At 35.5% G+C, this 27774-nt stretch overlaps 1 protein-coding gene across 1 annotated transcript; it reads right to left on the bottom strand.

Annotated features, from left to right (window-relative positions):
• Positions 1-226: 226 nt before the first annotated feature.
• On the bottom strand, positions 227-27347 carry PGAP1 (post-GPI attachment to proteins 1; the record flags this gene model as incomplete). The annotated part of the gene is made up of 25 exons (XM_009572379.1): positions 227-365; positions 1217-1321; positions 1677-1939; positions 4988-5120; positions 7182-7379; positions 7596-7686; positions 8341-8434; positions 9515-9553; positions 9930-10038; positions 10925-10991; positions 11716-11767; positions 11858-11931; positions 12217-12292; positions 13706-13783; positions 14023-14074; positions 15479-15528; positions 17292-17375; positions 17451-17506; positions 18440-18545; positions 19986-20052; positions 20229-20281; positions 21822-21982; positions 23039-23210; positions 23847-24022; positions 27194-27347. Coding segments are annotated over 25 exons (2649 nt in total), but the record flags the coding sequence as incomplete, so codon positions are not given.
• Positions 27348-27774: the final 427 nt, after the last annotated feature.

Here is a 27774-nt window from a genome sequence, read left to right as displayed (position 1 = left end):
AGTTAATTCACTTAATTTTCACAGTCAGGAAATAAACACCATGAAAAGCTTTCTAAGCAACATGAACAGAACCACAAACTTTTCATAAAATATTCACAGTTCTGTCCTCTTTCCCACATAATGTAAACTATTGATGATACTAATCTAGGCATTTCTTTGTTGAAATTTGCCCCACCTCCAGTGTTAAGTCTCTAGGCTGCACTGTTCTTCCCATGTATAATGAACATTACACAATACAACACAGCACATGTAGAAGAAGAGAAAAGGTTACAAAGTGTGGTACTTTGTATAAATGCATTCGTCCAAAGGCCAACATTGCAACAGACAAAGGGAGTGGAACTTTGGCTGCGATCTTCAAGAGTTTACTGTAAGAATATAAAGAAAAAATTGCCATTTTTGTAGCCATACATGCAGCAGTTATGCAAATACCATATTTCACTTTATCTTGAAAAATAATTTCTAGATTTCAAGGCTTTGTTCATTTTTAAAACAGAACAAATAGGTCTAATGGGCAATAACAATTGATGCATAAGCAAGAGCAATTATTCAAAAAGGCTAATAAAATGTAATTTAAAAATATTCTTATATTAATTTAGAAATAAGTTCTCTGTAACAAAGAAAGATTTAATCTTTTAGATCATTTAAGTTAACAGGTACTAGTCAAGAGGATAAACTATATTGGTCATTATTCATTGGCTTTCATGAGGCACTGACTAATTTTATATCTGAACAAGAAAAGCTCTACCTGTCAGCAAAACTAAGTGCTCAAAACTTCTTAATCCAGTAGAAAGCACGTTACATTTCCACAAGTGGGAATTACAAGAACATAACTACAATGGTTTAGAATTCACTTTTCCTTGTAACTTTCTGACAATAATTGCTAAATGTATTAGGATTCTGTTCATTTTGGAAGGATACAATGAATTATGAATGAAAAAGTCACAGTTAAAGAAGTCTTTATGCAACTGATTGTTTAGATAGCAAATACTTCATTTAAGTCCATGTGGTAAATACAGGTGATTTTGTTCACTTAGCTGAACTACAGGTAATTTGCATGCGTTTTACCTAGTCTTTAAGTTGTAACCATATGAGTTCATGAACCTCTATGTAGGCTGAACAATTACATGTCTGTGCAGCATAGATTAGGTTTTACCACACAAATGGAAGTAGTAAGAAAGAAGCAGGAAAACAAAAACTGGAGATTAGGCTACAGTACCTTGATTTCACTTCAGAAGTACTTGAATTCATGAGAATTTCTAAAATGCATACGATGATAATAGCTGTAGATCTACATGGATCAGGATCAAGTCTAACATTGTACCTGCAAAGAAATGGTTTAAAAAGCATGTTACTTCTAAACTAGGCTACCAAATAAAATCGAAGTTGGGAACAAGCACATGCTGATAACAACAAACATACATGAAATGTATATGGCATCACAGCCCGATTTTAAATCCTTTCTGAATCATTACTTTCTTCAACATATCACTGATTCACTTAACACCTACTTATACCATAACGTAAACCAGATTGCATAGAAAAACCGATTATAATTAACAGAAGTCTTTGATACTATAAGGTAGCTAATAATGTAAAGAGTCAAACATTTGCAATTTTTCTTATCTTCAAAGGTTCATATTCTTTTCTTCCACCTTACCGGCAATTTAAGAATTTACCTGAGATTTTTTAACCAATAAATTAAAGATGGCAAGTTGAGCAGCACAATCCATGTGAATAAATTGAGAATTGTAACATGTATCTTAAGACTGTTAACGGCTTCAGCAATTGTTGTACTGTTGGAAAGAGATTGGGTTGCTTCTGAAATACTGTCCGTCGAACTCTGGTTTTTGACTGTGTGTATACTGGAGTTCTGTGAAATTTCTTTTGAGTGGTCTGAACCCTGAAAATAAAAGACAGAAGTCACAAAAACATGCACAGGCTTGTAAGAACCCATGCTGGGGGAGGAGGAGGGAAAAACTGTCATAACAGTATCATACCAGCTCTGATTTAAGAAGAACATTTGCAATTTATCCCTCAAAAAGCCATCAAAAGCAAAGTTCAATAGTTCAATTTTAAAGCATCTAGATTTAACCACAAATTTCTCAAACGCTAATAGTTTTTATGTCTTTGGAAGAAAAGAATGGAGAGTGGAGATGCCCTGACACCAGGGCAGTGATAAGAAATGGAATTCCTGGAACGAAGAAGAACAGAATAAAAGGAGTCATAAAGCATGCGGGTGAAAATCACAGATGATCATTCATGGAAAAAGATACAGGACGTAATGCAACTGGGAGGAAAATATTACCTGTAGGAATAAATAACAAAGATAAACTAATGAGTAGGCAGATGCTAACTTCCAATGACAGAAAAAAAACCCCACAAATGAAACAAAACAAAATTATATGGAGATGAAAGAAGAGGAGGAGAGGATTTATAACTAAAAACACAAAAAACACTCAAAGAAAACCAAAGATAACTGTCAACAACTTTTTCTGGCAGACTGCTTTTTTAACAATGTTCTATGTTTGCAAAAAACCCAGGTAGTTATTATATGCTTGTATCCACACCCGCTTACATCTTCAATCCTATACCTTTAAAGTAACTGAAAAAAGAAACAAAGTTCACAATGCATGAAACCCAATGCTTCTTCACTCCTTTTTAAACAGCTCCCAATTTACTGCAGTCTCAGTCCATATCCATCCAATAAATCACATCTGACATCTCCTGATTAAAAAACCCCTAAACTCCACAAACTACCTATCTGGAAAAAAATATTTAACTGTGGTATACATGATTACCTAGAAATTTTTTTTTTTTTAGATAAGGCATGCATAGTCAAATACCAAAATTTAGACAAAAACTATTTTTCTGTATGTATTCAGAGACTAAGTTTTCTTCTTAAAGGTACTTCAGACAAGTTCACACTGCAGTGATCTTGAACAGTGAATGCAATAGTCATATGTGATGGAACAAGATGTATCAGAAATAGTGTGGCCAGCAGGAGCAGGGAGGTGATCATGCCCCTGTACTCGGCCCTGGTGAGGCCGCACCTCGAATACTGTGTTCAGTTTTGGGCCCCTCACTACAAGAAGGACATTGAGGTGCTGGAGCGTGTCCAGAGAAGGGCAACGAAGCTGGTGAAGAGCCTGGAGCACAAGTCTTATGAGGAGCGGCTGAGGGAACCGGGACTGTTTAGCCTGGAGAAGAGGAGGCTGAGGGGAGACCTCATCGCGCTCTACAACTACCTGAAAGGAGGTTGTAGCGAGGTGGGGGTTGGTCTCTTCTCCCAAGTAACAAGCGATAGGACGAGAGGAAATGGCCGCAAGTTGCGCCAAGGGAGGTTTAGACTGGACATTAGGAAAAACGTCTTTACTGAAAGAGTGGTCAGGCCTTGGAACAGGCTGCCCAGGGAAGTGGTGGAGTCACCATCCCTGGAAGTATTTAAAAGACGTGTAGATGAGGCGCTTAGGGACATGGTTTAGTGGGCATGGTGGTGCTGGGTTGACGGTTGGACTCGATGATCTTAGAGGTCTTTTCCAACCTTAATGATTCTATGATTCTATTCTATGATTCTAAGCTACTCATGTCCTGGCTTTTCTTTCACATCATGCACACAGTAAGTAAACTACAGCCATCCAGTCATCACAGCACAACCTAATACTACCAAGGCAAGACAATAACAATTCATAATGCATAGGTTTGCCAAACAATTTTTGGTCACAGTTTTGAACAGAAGCAGGAAACAGACTTACCCCATTGAGCATGTTTTGTTCTGCTCTTACATTCACATGCAGTTTTATAACCTGTAAGACAAACAGTTCAGCTTTTTTAGTAATGTTTCTTCACACAAAAGCTATAGTATAGAAGAAAAAAAAATTTGGGCTAATTATTTTTTGTCCCTTTTTATAGCTAGATGATTCTAGGGCCCCAATGGAGCTGCAATGCAAGAACTCTCTCTGCCTTTTTTATCAGCAGCGTCCGAAATGCTCTCTTTAGGAAAAGTTTCCAAGCACCGAGAGAAAACTTACGCTGCTCTGCTTTCTCCCCTTCCACTGTGCTCGACAGAGGATACAGAGTGGAAAATCTGCATATTCCTCACCTCCTCCTGCTAATTCAGTTCTATTTCACTTTCTGCAGAAACCCGTAAGCAGGCCACATAGGAAAAGTCCTATGTGAGAGATTTACTGCAGAAGGGGGAGTAATGTCAGCATGGGAACGTCCTTCACAGGGTAACCTTATGTCACAGGGAGTTCAATTAGAGATAGCACTGTTCCTTAGGCTGTGCTTTCGGCTGCCCCCTACCTGCTTCAGACCACCTGCATGCTGCTCTGCTTTGCGCCCCTATTCCCAGATGCATGCTCCAGTGCTTCCTTAGTAGCTAAGTAGAGTAGCTGATTTAGCAGCTATATAACCATAGCGTGAATCAGGTAAGTTAGACGCTCTCATGCAAGGAAGACCATGGAAACTGGATGGCAGGGACTAAATATGGATCTTTGTGGCACCACCCAAGGGATCAGATTAGACATACAATAACACTGTCCTAATTCTACAATATATCCACCCTGCTTCCTTTTACTCCATAAAGATTTGTGAAAAGTCTTTAAAGATAGAAAGTATTCTACAGAACATTCCAAGTCCTCCCTTCGCCTCCCTTTTCCCTAATAAGGGAGTTATTAGTCTTTGATTTTATAACATTACCTATCCATAAGTTTAAAATTGCAATTACATGCATTATTGTAGTGGGCATATGGGACCATACATTTCTTTGGAAGAAGTGTTATCAAAAGAAGAAAAATAATTCTAAAAATTATAAGATTGTGAGAGTCTGATAAGTCAAAAGAAGACCCATTTCAAGTATGCAAATAATAACATTTCTTTTAAGTGTGAAAAATGGTAATCTGTATTTTTGCTTTTAACATGGGGTTAATTCAAAGCATACGAAATTTTGAATTCAATTATAAATTCAAAACGTTTAGCCTTTCAGTACCTTAAACAAGTATTGAAGATAAATAATAAATACAGCAAATGCACCACAAGTGGTCCAGCTAACCAAAGCAAGGGATAACACCCCGCAGAGTCTTCTGGGTGTAATCAACTTATCTTTTTGAAGTACAGTAGGTCTGAAAAAAAAAAAAAAAAAAAAAACAACAAACCAAAACTGCTGTTATAATTCTGTAACAACATCAAACCTACAAAGAACAAAGAATAATTCTGTTTTGTGAATGCCTGAAAAGAATAAGTTGTTCCTGAATATTGATTAAACACAGGAAAAATAAAGTTAGACAAATTTTAACATACATACCAACTGCTACATAAGGTACTTTGCAAGAAAAACTTTCTTATCAAATGAACTAACAAAACAATCTTACACCTTCTAGAATATATGTCTGTAACTAAGGTATTATTTTTACTTTATTTGGGGAACATAAAGGATACATTGGTGAACATAAAACATTAGATAATGCTAACTGTAGGTCTGCAGTCACTAAGTTCTGTTCAGCCCAAACGAACAAGTATCTTATTACTGCACAGCTGCATCATGAAAGTGACTCCTACTACAAATGTTAATACACTGCAGTGTTCAATGACAGTGCAGCAGTATACAACAGTAAGTCTCCAAGAGATTAATCCTGTGACACACATTCTTCCCAGACAGGAATTTCTGCTTGCTCACAGTCTGAGAGACATAGAAAAGCTTATTTTAAGTTTCTGGATTCCAGCTGATATGACTAAGAGACAAGTATCAATCTGAAATGACAAAGATGAGCTGAGAAGGTGTGACAATGTGGGGAATGCGGTGGGGAATTCGGAAAAAGTCTGTACTTCTTAGATATTCACGGGATATTCCAGTATTAAAACAGACATTGAAAACAGAAAAAGCATCATTTGGAAAATACAATTTTAAAAGCCTTTGCAAAAAATATTGAAAATAACCACAAAAAGAAGACTAGCTGACAAGAACAAAGAATTCCACGGGCAGCTAGGGACAAATTCTTTGCTGCTGGCCATATCAGATAATTTCAGAACACTGAGCAAAAGTCAAGTGAATATTATCTGCTTTAGAGAGATTTATAGAATGTTTTGGGTTTTTTTCCCACGAAATTCAGGAGTAGATCAAAAACTGTGTAAAGTACTAGAACTGTGTAAGGCACTAGAATTTCAAAATGAACCAGCTGACTTAGGCACACAAAATCTTATTTTCCTGCCTCTGCCCAAGACATTCTCAGGGTTTAATGAAAAAAGCTTTAATGAAAAGAGTACGAATTGAGCTAAAACCCTTAAAAATTTAGTAAGTTTCAAAACTTAGAAGTTCATCACTTCGTCACTTAAAACTAATACTGAAGCATCCACTGTAATTTATCAACAAGACAGCTGAGAAGAAAGAGCTGACACCAAAGCTATTATTTGGCAGAATAGGACCAGAATTGCTAGTGATGAAGAAAGAAAGAGTTCATTTAGCGGATATTTTCTGAGTAGAGCATCCCAAGCAACTTTCCGGAGACAGACAGTTGGCTAAAATCTAGCTGAGAACTGTTACAGTGTCAGAACAGTCAAACCATTAAAATAGCTAAGCATGTTATCCAATTTACCAATTTACTCTTTCAAAATCTTATCTTCTTTGCTTTTTTTTAAACCCACTTTCATATTTGAATACTCATCTGTACAAGCAAAAACATTCCAGTGTTCTTAGACATGATATATAAAATTCATCAGTCTATTAGAGTAAAATGGACATCCAAGAAGTTTTTGTTTTACAAACCTGTTTGTATTCTTTAATGCAGTTTATTCAATATGAATAATGAAGAATGGATTGCAATGCTTATAGTCCTTTTTCTAAATATATACATTTATTTTTTGAGCTGCTGAAAAGGGAACAGTTCAGTTGCTTTCTTTTCCCCACCAAGCTTTCCTCAGAAACAAACTGAAAACCTTGTAACAGCTGGTGAAGGAAACAAGAAAGCCATTTATGTTCCCTTTTGGAGATGCGGACTAAGGAATATAAGGCAATCCTCATACTTCGTTAGTACTTAACACTGACAAACCCAGATGTCTAAAATCACGTATGAACTATATTGCAGAATTCAATCTGCCCAAGCATTCACACTGAAGCAAACAGAAAAAAATTGACAGGGTCACAGTCATCTAAAAGAGCATAATTACATAGCATAATGTTGTTTTACCTAATCAGAGTTAACCATAATGAAGAAAAGAGTCTCAGAGATGCAGAGAAAAATACTCCACTCCAGTAGGCAATGCCTGTCCCAAAAAGAAATAGCATCAGGGACACAAGGGGGAACCATGCATCCTGACTACTCAGTACAGCAGCATCCACCTCTGGTAGTGACAGTGATTCCCATATCTCTCTAAACCAGTTAAACCTGCCAAAAACATGAAAGCAGCATTACTTATCACTTCCAATTGCCATTACAGTAAGATCTATCAACTCTTCCTCCTACTACAGCCTTTCAAACAAAATCACAGTCAGGTGTTCACAACGACTACAGATAAAATAATATTCCTCCCCACCAATAGTTTTACTGAAACTTCTGTTTTGGAAACTGCTTTAAGTAAATAAGTAAGTTAAGCAAACTCACCCCTGCAGAAACACAACAATGCTTATAAGAGGTTCTACTTTGTAGGGTTTAGCTGTCCTAACTAGTTCAAGGGAAAAGTCTGAACACTGGCCTAGAATCAAGAACAGAAAGCATCTATAATTACTATTTTGTCATGAACTTTAACAAAGAAGATCCACACCAAAAAGTAAATTCAGCCAATGGTTTAAAAGTTTACTTTAAAACAAGATAACCATGTCTTATAACAGTACTGCAAGTCAGCACAGTTCATCATCAAGGCCCTTATTCACTGGATCACTCAGACAGTATGTCACAAGAGCTTCTAGAGAGATTACGGAGTTTGTTACAAACACCACCTGAATTTAAATAAAAATGCATTTCGTCTGAAGACATGTCTAAAAGTTAGTCTGCAAATCTCATCTTCATGCAAGAAATAAAGTGGTTTGTGCACGTTAACAATATATTTTAAACTTTTACATGTATTTTTAAGGAGACTTCTATTAATTCTAAAATATTGTGCAACACTAATCATTCCCAAAGAAGGGACTGCAGAGTAAAATAATAAGGAAATATTCTGCTACAACCTTGAAGAACTACCAACAAACAAAAACGAAACTGAAGAGCGTAGATCCAAGTACTTGCACAAGTTGAATGATACTTAGCTTAAAAAATTCACAACAACTAGCTAGTCTTTCAACAGTAAACTGGATAAGTAATTTCTCTAAAAACACTTGTGTCAGCAAAAAAAAATTTTCTCGAAAGCTACCTGTTGAAATCAACGTGCTCAATTGTCCTCCATAAGTAAGAAGAATATTAGAAACAATATAGACAGGAAGAGCGCCAGCATGGAACCTTATTATCTGAAAGACAAGGATATAAGGATAACTTAATTTATATATATAAAAATATATTAAAAAAATACACATACAAAAATATTATCATGAAGCCAGCATGACAACATGATTAGAAAATCTTTCTTAAAAAGATTCAAACAGTTACTCATTTTGATGCATAAGTATTTGATAACCATCATTAGCAATTAATGTTATGTATGGAAAACATACAGATCTCTCATAAATGGCTAATCAAACGTGTTTTGATAAATGACCAAATTATAAATGAATGCTTTTTTTCCAGTCAAGACAAATATTAAAAGAATACAACAGCACGTTAATGGTGTTTCAGTAAAATAAATTAAAAAATTAAAAGGCCACTTTCCAAGCAATCCCTGTATATAGTTATATATGCTTTTGGGCAAAGAATTTTTGGAAGCAATTTCATTCATGTTCTAATTGGCTTCCACTGTCCCAAGTCATGATTAACATACAAATGGCACATAAATTCTTCTAAAATAACAAAATGAAAAATCCTTGATATAAATGCATACATTCAAACAGAGAAACTTGCCAGTAATATTCCAGCACTACACTTAGGTACTTGCGAATTAATTACTTTTTAGAATCGGAAAACTGCAGATGGCTAGTCTATTTTTACTGATACCAATGCCGAAATGTATTCTTCGTTGTAACCAAAGAAAATTTGTTGAAAAGGAGCATATGGATCTACTTAGACTTTTTTTCCTAACTTTTAGTTGATGCTAAATGTATTTTAAAGTTTTAACACTACTGACTCATCAGGCAAGAAAGTGAAAGTGACCTACTGTGTCATCCCTTTACAGGCTAACCACAAAGCCAAATGCTCAACATTTATATTAGCTCTTTAGAGCTAGAGTGCTTTTCTACTCTTCTGAAAACTGAGGCCTGATGTTTATCCAGATGGGATGTCTTGCCAAGTGACAAGGTTTTAAATAATCATTGAATAGTGTTCCTCTTGGCATCAAGAAGGAATCTGAAGTGCCATAGTAAGGAAGGGAGGAAGGGAAAACTTTTATAGATGCCCCCGACATAAAAAAAAAATCTAGTACTAGAAGGTTTTCTTACTTGTCCAAGAACCTGTAAAAGTGACATCTTCAGAATTACCTTGATAAAAAAATAGATATTTTATTATTTTATACAATGGTAAGCATAAGTACAAAATACTTTTATTTTTAAGAAGCCAACTTAAGTATTCAAATACAGCAATCCCATAACTAAAATGTACAACAGCTTACTACTGACTTTTTAAAAACCAATGCTTTAAAGTTTTTCTTACAAATGAGAGCCCAACTTTCAGTATTACTCCAGCTGTTGCAAAATACTTGTAACATGCACTACAGTTACAGAAAGGCCAAGCAGCCCACCTTTAGATTTGCTTAGCATTTATTTTGATTAATTAGCTACATGTTTTAAAAGACTGAATTATGCAAAAATTATACAGCAATGCAAACTAGCTATAAAATAAATTTGTATTACTCACTTCATACTGACAGTCTGAGGAAGAGTAAATATTTAACTCTGGAACTCTGCTGTCATTTTGAGGCTGAGCAATATGCAGTTTTGCAGAAATCTCAGTAAAAGACGGAACTCTGAAATAGCAACTTAATTGGTAACTGTTGTCCTTATAATCAAAAAAAGCCAAACACACCTTAGTCTTCAACACATGCATGTAAAGGAGATCTAGTACACCAAGTGTCACCACAAGCTATGAGCGAAATGGTATAATGAACTTGTTTATCCTATCACAAAGAACTACCTAACATTCTCAATCCACTGTCCTCTGAACCATCAAGGGGCATGGTACTAATGAAAACAGACAAGTTTAGCATTAGTGTACGCACTGCCTCACAGAACATGCAAATATGCTGAGTGACAAGAATGGGAAGGACAGATTCTCCAGAATACAATTCAGTTTCCTGCAAGTATTATGTTATTAGAAAATACGTTTTTTGGTGGGGGGTGGGGAGGAAATAGGGAGGTATCCTCTAAAATAAACAAGGAAAACAGTTTTCCAACCATCTAAAATAAAGTGAGGTTGTTCAACTGGGATTCATGAGTGACACATATTTCAAGCCATATCATTTGATTTTGTCAGGACTATGCTGCTGATGTAACTTAGGGCTGCTGTGTGATCTAAACCCTGAGTTACGGGAAAAGCCAGCATCCAGAGCAGCCTTTATTCCCTACTCATGAGGGGGTCAAAGATTATGCTGAGAATTTCAGACCAGCAAATCTGACTTCCTTTTCAAGAAAATTAGTGAGAACTATTAAACAAATAATTAGTAGATACTCTTATTCTAAGGAAAAGTCAAAAGGCCTTGTCAACAAGGCCAGAAAGGTAAATGAGGAAAAGATGCAGAAGCCAAACACTTAAGACTGGAGAAGTTGTCTCATATCAGTAATATTACCACAACAGGATGCAAACATTCTTCAAAAACAAATAAAGAAGTAAGTTATAATTGTTAAAGTCCTTACTTCGCTACTGTTATTGAGTCTTCATGTGACCAGGGTATATGAAGTCTGTAAACACTAGGTTTTCTTTCTGAAATGGAAGAAAATTTAAAAATATAAAATTAATTAAGAACAAGTTGTGGCAACTGTCTCCAAAAACTAAAATACAAGTAAAACAAGGATGGCATATAGATCACTATACAGAATCACTGGGCTTGCAGTTACATTGCAATTGACATTGCAATGGAGGTCAGTGCAGTTAGCATTGAACAAAAATGACATTTTTTAACTCATGCTGCTACAGAACAAGATAGCGAGAGATCAATGTTTAAAGGCAGGACAGTTATGAGAAAACTTTTGGTTTTCTATACAAAGTTGTAACCTCAAGCTAATAAATCCATCACTTTTTTTTTTTTTTTTGGAAACAAAGTCCTCTAGCATCTCATTCTATTTAAGCTTATGTAGCTCAACATTCAAATTTGAGTCCCATAATTACCAAATAAAAATCTTAGCCAAATGTGCTATTCTTGAGAAACACTTTCAACATAATGCAGAATCCTGCTGGAAGTTCAACTTCCCTTTGCTGGGAAGTAAGAAAAACAAACATATGAGGACTAATTCCACATTTTCTTTGAGCTATCCTTCTTAACAAAAAGTGGAAAGTGAGAGAGATTAGCAGAGACATTTGAGCAGATTATAACAGTACTGCCTAAACCCCATTGCATGAGAGGACTTTTGTTTCCATCAGCTTCAGTCTTAAGAATTTTCAACACAGTTTGTTTTATAAATTTATACTTTAGAAGACTTATATTTACCTTTGAGTGACTGGCAGTGGCTGCCTATATAAATTTTGAAAGCTTGATAGATCTAGAACATTAAAAAAAAAGAAAAAAAAAAATCACTTACATTCTCCAAACAGTGGTTACATTAGCTTAAAAAATTAAGTAGTATTCTTACTTGGTTAAAGTGCTGGAGCTGTACATTGTAAAGTAAGCCAGTCGAATTTAATAGAATTTTGCTTGAAGAAAGCCCTGTAAAGGATGTATTATTTTCACATATTAGATAAAATTATTTGAGACCTCACTACATCTTCAGATTTTTTTTTTCCCAAGGAGACTTATGTGCTTCTATATCTGTTAGTCAAAAAGCCCACACTTCTTATTTCTTTGTCTCTTAATTACAAAAGTGGTATTAACTTTAGTAAAAACAAACCCTCCAAGACCTCCTGACCATTGGAATTTTTAGGCAAATTTATTATCCAAATGTTAGTAATATTAGTTTTCCATTTTTTTCCAAAAGTAATATGCTATACTTACCAAATGAAAAAAGATGTGTTACAGGAAGCTGTACTGTTCTGGAATCCTCTTTGAAGAATTCACAGTCCAAAGTATACTGCAAGTCAGGATATTAAATACAGATCTAAACCGAGCATGAGACTATAAAGCCTTTGCACTTGCCAAATTCCATTCACAGGCTCAGGCAGAGTCTGAAAAAGCCACCTCTCCACACTCCACTGATAGGGACTAGCAGGTAGTTTGTTCCTGTACACAGCAGCACAAGTTTGGGTAGTTTAAGCATGAATTCCAGGTTATTCTAGCTCTCACCCATTTGCAACAGCCTTCAAAAGGCTATTCAAACAGCTGAGAATGATGAGAATCCAGTTCACATCCCCCCTTCTCAGGTACATCTTTTTTTGGGGGAGGGGGACGTTGCAAAGGAGAGTGACTTGTCTAAACTCGGGATACAATTTCCTAAGCGAAAAGAACCTTTAGTTTGTCTCCTGAAGTTTAATCATGCAAAAGCAAAGCAAAGTATCCAGCAGGTATGAGTTGTACCATCTCTAGTATTTAGTTCACTTGAAAATTATTTTCCATCCCATTGTAAATCCAGCATTTGTTTACTTTTTAAAAGCAGTTTCCAAGACTTAACACTGGACTGCAGCTTAGCAGGTTACATTTCACAAGTGATCTCTCTTCTATCTTTGCTTATCCAGAACGTTTTATATTACTAATTCAACTGCAAGATGTCGCTGTCACAACTATCTGAAGACACTCATAGACGAGCATTATAACCACTTCAGCTATGAATAATTTCTTAGATCATGGATTATTATACCACAGACACAGAGATTGTATTTGTGTTGCAGAAAGGAATGTCAGATCTATTTAGACTTTAAATTCAAGTTCAGTCTTCTGCCATTTTCAGGACTAACTAGAAAGGCCTGCCAGACCCAGCTGGGTAATACGCAAAGTCTGCTTAGATTCATTGCAAGTGTTCCTCTTACTGGGATCCTGAGAGACCTTGATGCAAAGATATCTAACTCATCTGTGAGACTCGGAACTCTCAAACTCTGCACAACTCAGCCTACCGCATTGTTTGTGGTCTCAGAACTTGCAGAGTTATCTATACCAGAATCCATATGTGGTGCCTTCAATTATCTACAGCATTCTCCACTACCCTGGATAAGAGAACTGACTGTTCATCAGATAAATATTCAGGAATGCAATCAGAATATTAAGAAAAACAAGGAAGAACGTTAGAATCTCCAACAAGAACTCTAGGAAGTGGTTTGAGAACTGTTGCTTTGTATGTTTCAAGTACTATTCATGCCTTGCGTTTGGTATTTTATCAAATGAAAATGTTTCTGAGCTTACAGAAGATAACAAAGTTACCTTCAAACCACACTGGAGTGTAGATCTAAAGTAACTTAGCAGATATTTAATATACTTCCTTTTCCTTCTGTCGTAGCATCTGAAAGCTATGAACACACTGAGCAAGCAATTTCTGCATTTCTTTTTTTTTTACCTTATTGCCAACTGTGGGTGGTACCTGAATGACAATGTGGGACAAAGAAGGATAGTCCTGAAGTTTCAGTATTACAACCTTAAAAAAAAAAAAAAGAAAGAAAAAAAGGAACAAAAAAAGAAAGAAAAAGAAAAGACATTACTGAACATACCCGTTAGCTTGCCCCTTGCCAGTTCTCAGATGTCCACCTCTTGTACCCCTTCCTCTGGAATACAACTGCATGTTCCAATGCCGTAAACAGAACAGATCCTTCTCCCATGACATGCAACTACCCCACGAAGCACCTCTCCCTCCTACAAGTTATGTAGCATACTTACCTTGGTGGTTGGAAGTAATTCAGCTCTCCAGGATAAATCAGTAGCTTCCAGGCTGTAAAAATTCATGCACATTAAAGGATGAGCATATTTATTATGCAGGCACTACGTTATGACAGTGGATTAACATACCAGCTTTTCTCTCTCTATATATGGATTCACATGATTTTAAACTGAGAACAAGTCTGGGTTTACTGCAGTTAGCTACCATAGTATTTTATCAAACTATAATCATTTCAGATACTGTAAATCTTGTTTCTGCAAAAACAAGTTAAGCAAAGCTCTAACTTTGTCATACAAAAATATTCAGCAGTTATTAGCCATGCAACTTCAGACAGGTAATGAAAACTCTTAATGAGCTAAAACAGCACTGGCATTGAATTAACACAGTTTTATTAGCATCTTTTAAACATTAGAAGTACCCATTTTTCCTACGGGAACATCTAAAACATACCATATAAACCAAAAATTGTTAGCTGCTGCAGAGCTTGCAGCAGTTCTAAAATGGTGTGTACTTATATTAGGTTAACACACTGAACTGCATCACATTAATTCAGTCATTTTAAGTTACGATTTTAGAATACCAAGATACTTCTGTTTCTCTAAACAGTGTTACATGGCCTCAGGACACACTCGACAGCAAAAACACTCTTATTAGATGAGGTTTTAGGTAGCAGTCCTGAACTAGGCTAACCTGCACTTGATCTGATCAAAGGTTATACAAAGGAGTAACAGCCAACTTCTCCTTGGATCAGGAAAAAGTAATTATGACATCTGGCTATCAGCTGGAGGCAAGACTCTGTGGCTATACACCTCAGCACAGATCCCAGAACAGATAAATACTATGCTAACTCAATTCCACCTGGAAGCTTTCCCTAATCTGAGGGATAGATTGAATTTACTTTGAGCTTACTTTGCAAATGTAAGCTAAGCCAGTGTTTCAAATCCATCTTGTAACGATTGTAATGACCTGATACAAATAATCACTAAATCACCCACATTTCTAAATATTTAATATGACAATAGCAATTTTAGAATAAGAAAAAAAAATAAAAGAGAAGCTTCAATCCACTCTTCTGAAGGCTTTGAGTGTGACATTTGATGTCTTCTGTTATAGGATTCTAAAGAGATGCTACAAAACACACAATTTAGGAATCCAACACAGCCTGTAGTGTCCACAAGACAGCAACAGGAGCAACTTTTCACTGCTATGAAGGTCAAAAATATAGCTTAAAGAAGAAAAAGTTCACCTATTTTATTCTGCATTCATGCAATAATTTTCAGAAAACCTATTCTTTCCTGTTTTCTTGGTGATACAGAAAGCATGAATTATTCACAGTAAGAATTTTACTTTTCTTCCCAATCCCTTCCTAAGGAGGAGGATATTTTATATGCTTTAAATTCAAATGTAGTCTCACAAGATCCATTTGAATAAAGAACAGGAATTGTTTATACTCACCACATCAATGAATTACTGTTCAGGCAGCCATAAATCCAGCTATTTGTGTCCTGTAAAGTCAATACCACAAAATAGTACATTACCTATGTGCGACTATATTTATAAATATATTAAAAATAGCAATTCTTTACTCCAAACAATACAGGAGTTAATGCTGATAATCTTCTCCAAAATTTCTATTATGCTAACTGTTTCAGTACACCAGATGTCAGCAACTGTTTTAAAAATCCTCCGATAGCAGAACCTTGGTGCAATTAACTTACTAAAAAGAGGAACTTCCACCTTCATCTCACTCCTCTTCTACTAAGTGTGTGTCTGCAGCAGCTAACACTATAGTGACCAAACTCTCATAAGGATGTCAAATGCTGAAGTGTAAAAGCGAAGATGATGATAAAAACAGCCTCTCTCGGATTTCCTCAATCATTTATAATGAAAGATATCCACCAACTTTTTAAATTCATTTCACAATGAAGTCAGACTTTTGTGTTAACAGCAAGTGATATCCTCCATTAAAAGTCTGATATCATAATCTTGGAATTATAATTACAGGGACGGAAAGATGAAACATAAGAGTGAAAGGTGGGGTTTTCTAGGCACTGTTTTAAATAACTTCCATTTGCCACCTTTTCTAGTTATGAATCAATCTAAAAACAGATACAAGGTTAAGCAAACAAACTTTCACCATTTCTTTTAAAAAAAAAATCTGCCTTACATATGATGTAAAATTCAATTTTATTAGGTTTAATCTTTTCTAACTAAAAGAAACGACTCAAGGTACTATTCTAAGTAGTCAAGGAATACTTTAGATTTTTAATGTTCTACTACTCCCCGCCTCGAGAATTTAAGTGTTCTGAGGTGATAGCATTGTGATGCAAGTATCTCAGACTTCTTGTTCTGTACCTCCTCCTCCTCCTCCAGCAATACTAGTCCTGTCTTTAAGATACTATAACAAAGGCAAAAGTTACCCTATCAAAGCACAACTAAGATCACAACAAATGTGTAAATGTTGAAGGTGCTACTGGGAAGGACAATTAGAAAAGCACTGAGAATATACAATCTTTTTTCACAATGGTGGTATGAACCTCTTCTTTGTTAAGGGGAGGAGTGACAACAGGCACAGGCAGGATGGAATGGGAAAGCATCTCAATTTTCTTGCCACTAATCTAAAATACTCACATAATTCTGAAAAACATATTTATCCATCTCCAGTTTGCCAAGAGATTACATTCATTCCTTTCAAAAAATATTTTAAAAAAATTTTCAGAAACATTTTGGCTGAATTTATGTGTCTTGAGCTAAAAATATAAGAAATGCACGTTATTGCCTCTCCTCTTAATAGAGGAGACAACTGAGAAGGTGTTGTTTTCTCATCTGGCTTCCATTCGCTTCCACTGCTTAGTGGAAGATCTCTGTAGCCTTTCAGGCTCACTTAATTTCTATTAAGGGAAAGCAAACCTATAAACAGTTTTCCCAAATTAGAAGTATGGCTGAATCATGGCAGCGCTAAAAATAACTTCTTCATTCAAAACCATCAATACAGAACTGCACTAAATTAAAGGCAAAAGTAATCTGGGGCTAACCATAAGAGAGTCAAAAATAAAACATTTGAGGTTCAGCTGGCACTGAAGGTTTCAGTTCTTGAACACTAAGTGTGACACGCTAAAACAGGAAGTACATCTAACACAATGGATTAGGCTGTGAATGTAAACGGATGTCAGTAATTTCAACAACTTGTCTTAAAACTGCAGCAAATCTAAATTAAAAAAAAATACAGCTTTATAAACAAACTCCAGACATTAAAGTATTTTCTCACCAACATACTGTTTTCACAGTAAACATGACTGTATGATTTTCTGTGGCTTGCAAGAGGAAATGTGAAATATTTTCCATCAGAATCCTTAAAAAAAAAAAGAATTGCTCATTAGTAAAAAAAAAACCATAAAAACACAATGAGGAAAAAAATGTTACTTACATTGTAAACTGAGTAAGTCCATTTTGAGGTTTTGACTGTAATCCACATGAAAGCTCCTAAAAATAAATATGTTTTTATATGCCACACTACAGGAACTATTATCCTTATCTCCAAAATCTTATCTTTCACTTTTCGCCGAGGTGTTATCTCTTATCTGTAAATGGCCATAAACTTTATAAGCTTTAATCAACACTCAGGATTGCTACTGCTTAGAATTACATGCAACAGTTATCATCAGTTACACAGCAAAACCCTAGGATCCAATTACTACATATTAATTGTAAAATAAAAACCCTATGGATCTTGAAACAAAGCTCTCAAGGCAACAAAACAAACAAGAAAGTGAATGATACTAATGTAATTACAGGGTGACTGATTAAAGCTGAGGCAACATTAGAAACAGCCCCAATCTTTGTTCCTGTCAGCCTTTTAAGAAAACTAATACAGAAACTTGTGTAGAAGCAAGTCAACGATGAAGTGAATAACACGTACAAGAAAACAGTAGCAGTTTAAAGATATGTCTGGAGAAAAAGAATAAGACAGAGTAACGAAGAGATCAGAGACACAAACAATGCAAATTGTCATGCAAGAAGGTTAATATCTTTCTTCATATAATTAAAGTAGCAAGTTCATCACAGAAACTTAGCTCAGTGTCAAGAGGTCACCACAAATAGGAAGATGCAAACGTGAAATCCAATTTAAACATATTCCTCCTTATTGCTAAAAACTGACCCAAAAAAAGGCAAACAAACAAACAAACAAAAAAATCAGTTCCACAACCTCTTTGGGCACCTGTTCCAGTGTTTGAACACCCTCCTAGTGAAGTACTTTTTCCACACAAAAGCTGATAATTTAGGTCTATAATCCATATATCATTTTAGCAATATCTGAAGAAGGACAAAACGTATTCCAGAAGTTTGTTAGTGAGAAGATTAACTATTAACAAAGGAGTATCATTGAATCCTGTTCAAAAGAAAACTGCTGCACACCTGTGAGTTCCGTAAAAACTTCAGGATTTTCCTCAAATATTTTTGCAGGGTGTCTCACAAAGTGGTGATTCAGTACAGACATTCTCTTCTTTGGATCCTCAGTTATCTAAAAAAGAGCACACTGTCAAATTTTATTTTACCAATTTGTGTGATTTACAATCATTACATGATCATAGCTAGCAATACAGTTTTGGGAATGAGAGGGAAGAGAGATTTTTAGAAGACAGGGTACACTTTCTATTCTAAATTCAATAATCTGAACAAATAAAGTGCCATCAATAGCCAATCAGAAAGTCTGCACGTTATAAAGTATAGCTAAAACTTTTAGGAGTTTTATATCCTTGTCTATTCTTGACACAAGAAAACCATTCTATTAAACTTTCTTTATAGACACACATGCATTCTTCCTGAAATAACACACTTATGCCAGAGTTTAGGAAAAATTCTCACATTTATATTCACTAGTCTGAGTTCACAAATCCAGCTTGCTACATCTCGTCTTAATATTTCAAGCATCCAAATAGCTGTAGAGCTACATTGGGATTCGCTTTTGTTTGGGGTTGGTTTTTTGGTTTTGTTTTGTTTGTTTTTTCAAAATCAAGTTTCCAGGACTAATTTTTGTCTATTCAGCTTTCCAAAATTGTGGCCATTACAATCGATTTCTGAAAAGTTTTACCCTCCAGCATACCGCCACTCAACTCCAGAACAATTGTACCCCCTTTTTGTCTCTTTAAATCCCATGGTAAAGTGAGTACACCTAAGAAACTAGAGAAGTCTGCCTCAAACAGCCTCAGAAGGAACACCTGGAAGCCCTCCTCTTCTAGGTCTACGCTCTTACGTATTTTCAACCTCTTGGACCTTAATTCCAATTCATGTTTACAGCTGCATAACATTTCAGAAAGAGAACAGAGTACAATTGGAGATTTCTCCAACAGTTTTCAAAAAGTAAGATGGAGGATATTTATTTAGAAAAGCAATAAATAATGGTAGCTGGAGGTAAACAAATATGCTAGTATTTTACTTGCATTCTATTTTTGTAAGTGCTATTTGCAAAAGAATACCACAAATAGGTGCTGGCCGCTATGACGACAACACATGGGGAAGTTCGAGAAGTATTATGTCCGAGTTAAACTATCACAGTTTTTCACCCTTTGTATAATAGTCAGAGAAGGTGACTCTAACACTCATCGAGAGGTCACATTCAAAGCTACACAGCTAGCAGAATTTGTTTATCCTGGTGCAAGGTCAACTAAACCTGCTGCATTATGGAAGAACAGTTCAGTCCACACTCCAGCTATAAAGCATCAAGCAGTCAATAATAACAACCGAGTTAACACCTAATTATTTCTGACACATTGGTCAAACAACACAAAGACACAGGATTTTTCAGTGAATGGTACAAAATGGCAACAATTTTCTCAGCATGAATTAGAATAATCAAAAAGGAGTTTTCTGGATAGTAGGGTGATATTTGTCCTGATTAAGCATTCTGGGATGGAACAGGAAAGTGTGATGGGGAAATATACAGGAGATCACATATACAAACCTGCCTTGTATTTTCATCTATGAGATCAAAAAAAGCTCTAATGGTAGCCAGGATCAATTCTTTGCACCTAGAAGACAGAATAAGTAAAATTAAATCTAGAAAGGAAATATCCAGGAGAATAAAAGTGATCAGTAGAGACATCATCATAATATTATGCTGAAGTTAAATTATTGCAAAATGTGATAACAGTAGAGAACAGAGGGATGTACCATTAGTCAATTAACCTTTGTTCCATTAGCTTACCACACTATGGAGAGATGGTCTGTTGAGGCCCAAGCTCTAGGCACAGCTGAGCTCTGTTTGGGGAAGGACAAAAGTTAAGATTTTGTTAGTATTCAACATTTTAAAATTCTAAGCAAGCCTTTCCCCTCCTCATTTAAACGCATTTGCGCAATTATTAAAAAGAATAGTGTTTATCTTAAGAGTTTCAGGGACTAGGGTACAACAGAATGACTTCTTCAGTCAAAAATCTTACAAGTGCTGAAGCAATAATGGTGTGGAGGAAACTTACCAAAAATTTCTTCAAAGACTGCTTCTACGACTAATCTTACTATTTTAATAAGTGATCCTGACACACAAGAACAGAAGCATGCCAATGAAAGCTACTGCTGAAAAAGCAAGGGCATCCTCAACAGAAAGGAGCATCAGAACACCATGCAGAAAGAACTGGACCGTCTGAAGCTATTCATTTGTATAAGGGCATTGCATATATTGCATTTTAGGGACTAACAATATCAAAACCGCCTCCCATCCACGGAGCTCATCACCTAGTTGTACAACTGGAATCAAGTAAGCTATGAACCGTTAATACATTACAGCCAGGAAGAAAAAAACCAAACCAAACAACAACAAAACAACCCCCAAAATAAAACAAAAACCCCCAAACCCACAAACCAAAAAACAAGAAAACATGAGAAAGAACTGGTACCACTACACATGAGATCTCACGCAAAATTCTGGTCACCGTCACTCAAGAGAAATAAAAATACAGCAGATGCAGAGAACGGTTACTAAGACAAAGGGAACGCAGAGTTAATCTTCTTAGCCTAGCAGAATCAGAGCTGAGACTATTTATAGACAGCTTTCTGTACAATGGACAGGGAGGTAAACACCAAGGGAATGACAACTATTTCAGATAACGTTTCCAGTTGATGTCAGAACAAACGCGTTTAAAAAGCTGGCTTGCGAAGTAAGTGGAAGTTGGAAATTACAAATTTTCTTCCTACTGAGGAGTGTTTTCCAGCTTCTTCCATGTTGGGAACAGGTTGATGGCGGGGGGATGGAATGACAAACCTAACTGCTTCTATGATGTTGCTTGATTAATTTTGGAAGGAGATAGATGCCTGCAAAAGCAGAAGACTGGACTTGATGATCTAGTAGATCCTTTCTATTCTTAAGTTCTTTGAAAAACAATAAATACAAAAAGAAGGCTCGAAGCCAAAGCTGTCTTTTTATAATCAAACCAGCAGTCTACTCCTATATTGCACATCGTCAATCTCCACATACACATCTCTTGTAAAAATGCAGGAAAATAAAACCTGAGTTCTGAAACTAAAAAGGTGCAAGAAGGTGGTGAGAAGAAACAGTACCAAGTGGTAGACGATTTAAATCCACCCCAACACATCCTCTTCCAGTGGACACTCATTTATACTACATCAACTATTTATGATTTTATAACCGAACGCTATCTAGTATGTGTTTTCACATGTAGTATTTTCATATTTAGTTATACTATGCTGCACATACAGACTATAATTAGACACCGATACATGCATTACGTAAATAGCTATCTAACATAGCTCCATGCAAAACCAAAAAAATAGTTTGCTTTTTTACCACAACAGATAAGGCACTGTCATGTTGACTCAATCTTGGTAGAAAAGCCAGTCCTGAACGAACTTGGTAATCTCTGAATCCTCCCGCAACAGAAAGGGTAGTTAAATTTCTTAAATCTTGGGCCTTTAGAATCCAATGATTGTTTACAGCTGTATAAAAATCTATAAAATATATTAAAATCAATCACAATTTCCCCATAAGTCTATTTGATATACAAAAAAGCTATAGAAACATTTAACTAAAAGTTTCTGTAAGCCCCCCTAAAGGCATTCAAGCTCTGGTTATCACTTTTGATTCATATAAGGAAGGAAAATTATTGTTTTAACCCCAAGGAGGTAGCAGTTGGGAAAGACGGATACACTTACACTTTCTATATCAGCTAAGCACATACATTGTTTAAGTAGCAAACCACAGATTTATTTTAAGGACAGCCACAGTCCAGAAACAGTCAGCAAGGAAGAAGCATTGCATTGCAATCAGTTGTAGGAGGGAGAATTAATACAAACACAATAAATCAAATTCAGCAGCTAAAAATAATCCATTCCTCTCGGGTGCCACAGAGAATAATGAAAATAAGTGTCTATTCCCTTTCCTTCACCAAATCCCTCAATATCTACATGTGGCAGCACAATTATCACTGAGCACATATTTCATCAGTATAGTTTAGCCAAATCTAGCTTTTCAGGAAGTGTATATGCATAATGATTATACCTCATTTTTTAATGCCACAGTTATTTAGGTGAGCAGAAAATATGATCTATCTTTTATGTAAATATATATAATATATCTATATTAAATATTCTCACCCCCCAACTTTTGGGCGTGACAAGCATTAAATTTAGCAATTCTATTGAGGCAATTATTTGATAAAGAAAACCATTAGAGAGGTCAAGTTTTACTGAAAAGAAAGAAAAAATGTCATTCGCTGGAGAGCTTACAAATGTAGTAACATGCTCTGCAACTTACTAAAATTACAAATTATTGAGAGCTCCAGGCCCTGCACAGAAGCTTAAGTCCACATAATCCATTTCATATGACACCTTACTTTCTCTCAGTATCCTAGTGCTCTCACACAACTACCTGAGTAACAAAGGAATAGATTAATTACAGTAAACAAACCAGCACATTTTGCTGTTGATTTGCAAGAATCTCACTTATCAATGCTTGAGAGGATCAATAAAGAAATACAATGTAATTAGATAATCTGCAGTACTTACCGGTAAGATATTTGTCTAAAGGCATTACAGGTGCCACATGAGGTGTGGCTTGTGTAATGAGAAGGTTTATAAGTTCAGGCTTAAAGTTCTTCAGAGTAAGCAATGCTCTTGCAACAAGACCACCCATGGAATGACCTACTATTGCAACACTGGTCGGTGCAAATTCTCGATCCTTAGGCAAAGAGCAGAGAGTAATTAGACACATCAAAAATACATTTGACATTGAACTATGGTTATCAGTTGTACATTTTTTTTTCCCCAAATTAACTTACGTCCTCTCCAGGATAATATTAACTAGTATCAACTTGACAAGTTTACAAAATGAATATAAATTTAGTTGCTATCTCAAAAAACCTGCTTAATGTGAAGTTTGCAGCTCAACAGGAAATATTATATAGCCTGTGTAAGCATAGGAAACTTCAGCTTATTTTAATTTCTGAGACTTTTAGGGACATAGGCTATCAAAGAATTTTCCTAGAGAAAAATGGATGTAAGGTGATGCTATATTAATATTTTAATAAGCTAGGGAAAGTTTACATCTCTACTACGAAAAAAAGCATACATTGTGCATGGAAGTATTTAGAAACACAATATAGAACCTAACACCAAGGCTCTGGGATTGTCACAAGCATTAAAAATCTATTAAAGAGCAGCACTTCTCTACTGCACTATTATCACATTCAATTATCTACACACGTTATAAAGTCTCCCTCCCTTATCCATCATTCTTCAGTTTTCCAGCAGAAAAGGCAGCCCAGAATTCCATTCCAAAATGCAAGTACATTATTCAGCATATGTCACTACTTACCCTGTACAACTTAAGAATAACTTTTATGCATTCATGCACAAACTTGGTCTGTCGTTGTAGACTACCACCATACAATGCAACCAACTCCTCATTAAAGTTGACACTGAAGAAATTAAAATGATACTTGAAGTCAACATCTTCTGCTTTTCTAAGTGCAATGGAGCCAAGAGAACGTACTAGGAAAAGAAACCACAACAATTAGAACAGTCTAATAGTCATTGCTTAGCACCATCATTAGTAGACAAACACATAAATATATAATCTATTAAGAAACAAATGTTATCTTAAATCCATTATTCATCTCAAGTCATTTATAAAAGTAAAAAAAGGATGAAAAAGACATCCAAAAACAAATAATCTCTTTTCTAATATGCAATCACACTTGTTTTACAAGAGCAGATTTGAAGATATAAATAATCAGAGCAAAAGCATCAGCCAGTCACCGTCAGAACCAAATTGTAAAATGAGAAAAGAAATAATTAGTTCCTATTTTTATAAGAATCCCTCTGATAAAAAAAGTGTTAGTAAACATATCACAACAAGAGCTTACAGAGGAATGTGGAAAAGAAGAAACCTGATTAGATGAAAGAAAGTTTGGAATGAGTTACCAAGAGCTGCATACTATGCTTATGGCATTTAACCATGTGACTTAGCTTACCGCTGACTACAGATATTTTATGTAAAAAAAAATAATTTATACAAGATCAAGGGTTATGTTCCTCCACCTGAGGGCTGCTTTTCTCATCTCATTTGCACTTTCTTACCACCACTAGGGCAAGAAGGCAAAACAAGCATTCTTGACCTCAACTCTAGAGGCATTGCTACTGCTAGGCTTTCCTAAAATTCCTTGAAGACCATCAACTCTAGGACAACATTCCCAAATACCACCAAGATACGTATGGGGGATTGGAAAACCAAACCCTAAAGGACACTTTTCCACCTAAAATCTTGAGGGAGAAAATGTTCTGTTTACAAGGTCTTGCTTCTGACTTGTCTTCTCCGGCTAACCCCGGCTGCTATTTAATGCAGCCTTCTGAGTGCGGAATTGTCCCTGAGTTTCCATGGAGACATGGCAGGATGGGAACAGCAATGGCTGCAAATAGAAAAGCATGGTAGGGATTTTTTTGGAAAGAAGAAAATAAAAGAGAAAGTCCCAAAAGCGGGTATATAAAATAACTAATGATCGCCCGAAAGGTCTGCCCAAATCTGGCACAGAGAGCAAGATTCTTCTAGAGTGCAACAGTGTCAAGAGATCTGCAGCCTGCAGAATCCTCGTTCTTGGAAAAGTTTGCTATAGAAATTAACATATCAAACAAATTTCAGCAAAGCTCATGAAATGGGAAAATAATATTTATGAAATACTTTATATGTTCAAACACCCAAACAGATATTATCAGCATGATGAAAACTATAAATCTGATTTGTAGTCCGTCATTTCACCAATTCTATCTAAAGCTAATAAGCAATAAGAACATCTTCAAAATGGTCTGAAAAGACCTAAAAAGGATTTAAAAGGTCAAGTATCTTATCACAACTTTGTATCTTGGAGGTCATGGTAAAAGGAACAAGAATATTGCCAAAGATCACAAGGCAAGCGTGTGACACATTCCTAAACAGAACTCAGGATCTCAATTCTCCCAATCTCAGGTTCATTCCCAACAATTAAACCGGACCACCATCTTTTACTCAAAATCTCAATTTTGTACATTTTAGTGCCCATGGAAGATGATGAATTAACATGTTTCAAAAGTGCCTGTAACATATCAAAATAACAAGCCCAGAAAAGGCAGCAGTAGCACTTCTGTCTTCATTGCTCAGCAAATATTACTATATTTTAAACAAGTATGAAAATAGCCATAGCAACACCTTCTCTACTCATCTAGGTATCAGAATTAAAATGTGTTATCCCACAAGAAATTCTGATCGAAATATGAATTTTCATACATTCCATAATAAAACAAAAACTATTCTGAGTCACTGATCAAGGCAGAACAATTTATTTTAACAAAGATTTTGAAAAATGCACATATGACTTATTGCCAGTCTCTCTAAATCAATTTATCAAAACAAAGAATAAATATTTAAATATTTACTGATCTTAAATAGCACATTATATCCACAGCATATAGTACTTCTACTCACCTAGTTTACGTTTTTCTTCATGTATTTCCTTTTGATTCCTAACATACCCTGAAAGTACCATTTTATTTCCTGCATAGTGATGTACTGCTGTGTTTTTAGAGACAGCATTAATTCACAGATTTGCAGTACTTTCTACACAATTACAAAGTCCATATGGTATCCCTCATAATCATTATGTTCGTAATCTTCTTTGGATACTATTTTGCCTGCAAAGCTGTATGGGTTTTCTGAAAGTATGAGTTGGCAAAATATTTTACTTTGTTACAAGCTAAGCAGGTATGTTCTCAAAGAAAATAACTTTGTAAAGGTTCTCTGAAATCAGGTAATTTAATCATCAGGTTCAGTGCAAATATAAGGAAAAATTATCACAGTAAGACATCAGGGTTTAGACTGTGGTGGTTTTCCCCACACCTGCACGTCAATTTTGCTAACATTTTAAGAGTGTTACTAATTGTTTCAAAGCACATTTTAGGGAACAAAAATAACGGTCTGACAAACCCCACCTGGAAGGAATACCGGATACTTGAATAAACACTTAAACACAATACTTCATGTTCATCAAGCTACTAGCTTTGGTATTTACAATCAAAGATAAAAATACTTTAAAACTATTACTTCTTTTCATTTGGAGCGTAAGGGGGAATAACCTGGAAAACAAAAGCAGGCTACGTGTAAAGTGGGAAGATGATGCTAAAGAAAAGACACCGCTACGTAGAGAGGTAGGAAATAATGAAGCTACAGGGCAAGCCACAAGATGATGCTTATTCCTATAGCACATAACGACTTCACATCACAGATGGTAGCTTGTTCAGTTTTTTCTAATCAAATTCAGGTCTTGTTTTATTTGGCATAACTGCACTAAACGTTGTTCAAATCAAAACCAACTAGATGTTTGCGATCAAAAACACAGCAAGGGTGCAGTGCCGCCGTAGTACGGCATAAACTGTACTACTTCTGGCTTTCAAAAGTGAAAGTCTTACTCCAGAAAAATATTATAGCTCAACTGTTCGACTGATTTCAAACAAAAATGAAGTCTTTTGACTGCTTGAAATTAACCATGGACTAACAAGGATATCTACACCATAATATGATCAACCATTATGACTTTTGTTGATACTATTTCAAACAGAAAACTTCTTGCCATTAACTAATGCATAAATATGAGTGCTCTTTGTAACACACCTATAACTTAGCTAAATGCTTACCTTGTTTGTAACTGCCAGCATTCCCAGGAAGAAAGAGAACTGGAATTCCTGTCAATAGGAGATTTTTGTTTTCTTCAGCGTAGTTCCCTTCCCCATAAAGATAGAGCTCATACGCTGGGTATCGTCTGGCTGTTTTCTTGGGTAATTTTATTTTCTGTTGCAAAAGTTAAAAAAAAAAAAACACTTACCTTGTCTATATTGTTGCAAATAAGAAAATATAGTGGCTATCCAGTAATTTAAATGATCTGGCTTGTATTTTATGTATTGTTTTAAATTACAGTCTAAAGAATACAGAATGAAAAACTGGGTTTTGCTTTAAAAAAAAATTTAAAATAAAGCATCAAGTATTTTGTTTATAAAGTATCAAGTGTTTTGTTTATAAAGTATCAAGTATTTTGTTTAAGTAGGTATTACTGTGCATAATGAGTGGCTGCAGTTACTTACTTGAAAGAGCTATTAACTTTAACTGGCTTTGAAACAAGCTGCAAATGAACACAATTATGTATCTTTTAAAGTTGCACATTCATAAAGTAAACCTAGCCTTATACTACAGGGGGAAAAAGGGGAAGGAGGGGGGGAGG

The sequence above is a fragment of the Fulmarus glacialis genome, unplaced genomic scaffold (assembly GCF_000690835.1).
Source record: "Fulmarus glacialis isolate BGI_N327 unplaced genomic scaffold, ASM69083v1 scaffold5142, whole genome shotgun sequence".
Classification (NCBI taxonomy): Eukaryota; Metazoa; Chordata; class Aves; order Procellariiformes; family Procellariidae; genus Fulmarus; species Fulmarus glacialis.
This window is presented reverse-complemented; position numbering and strand designations above follow the sequence as displayed.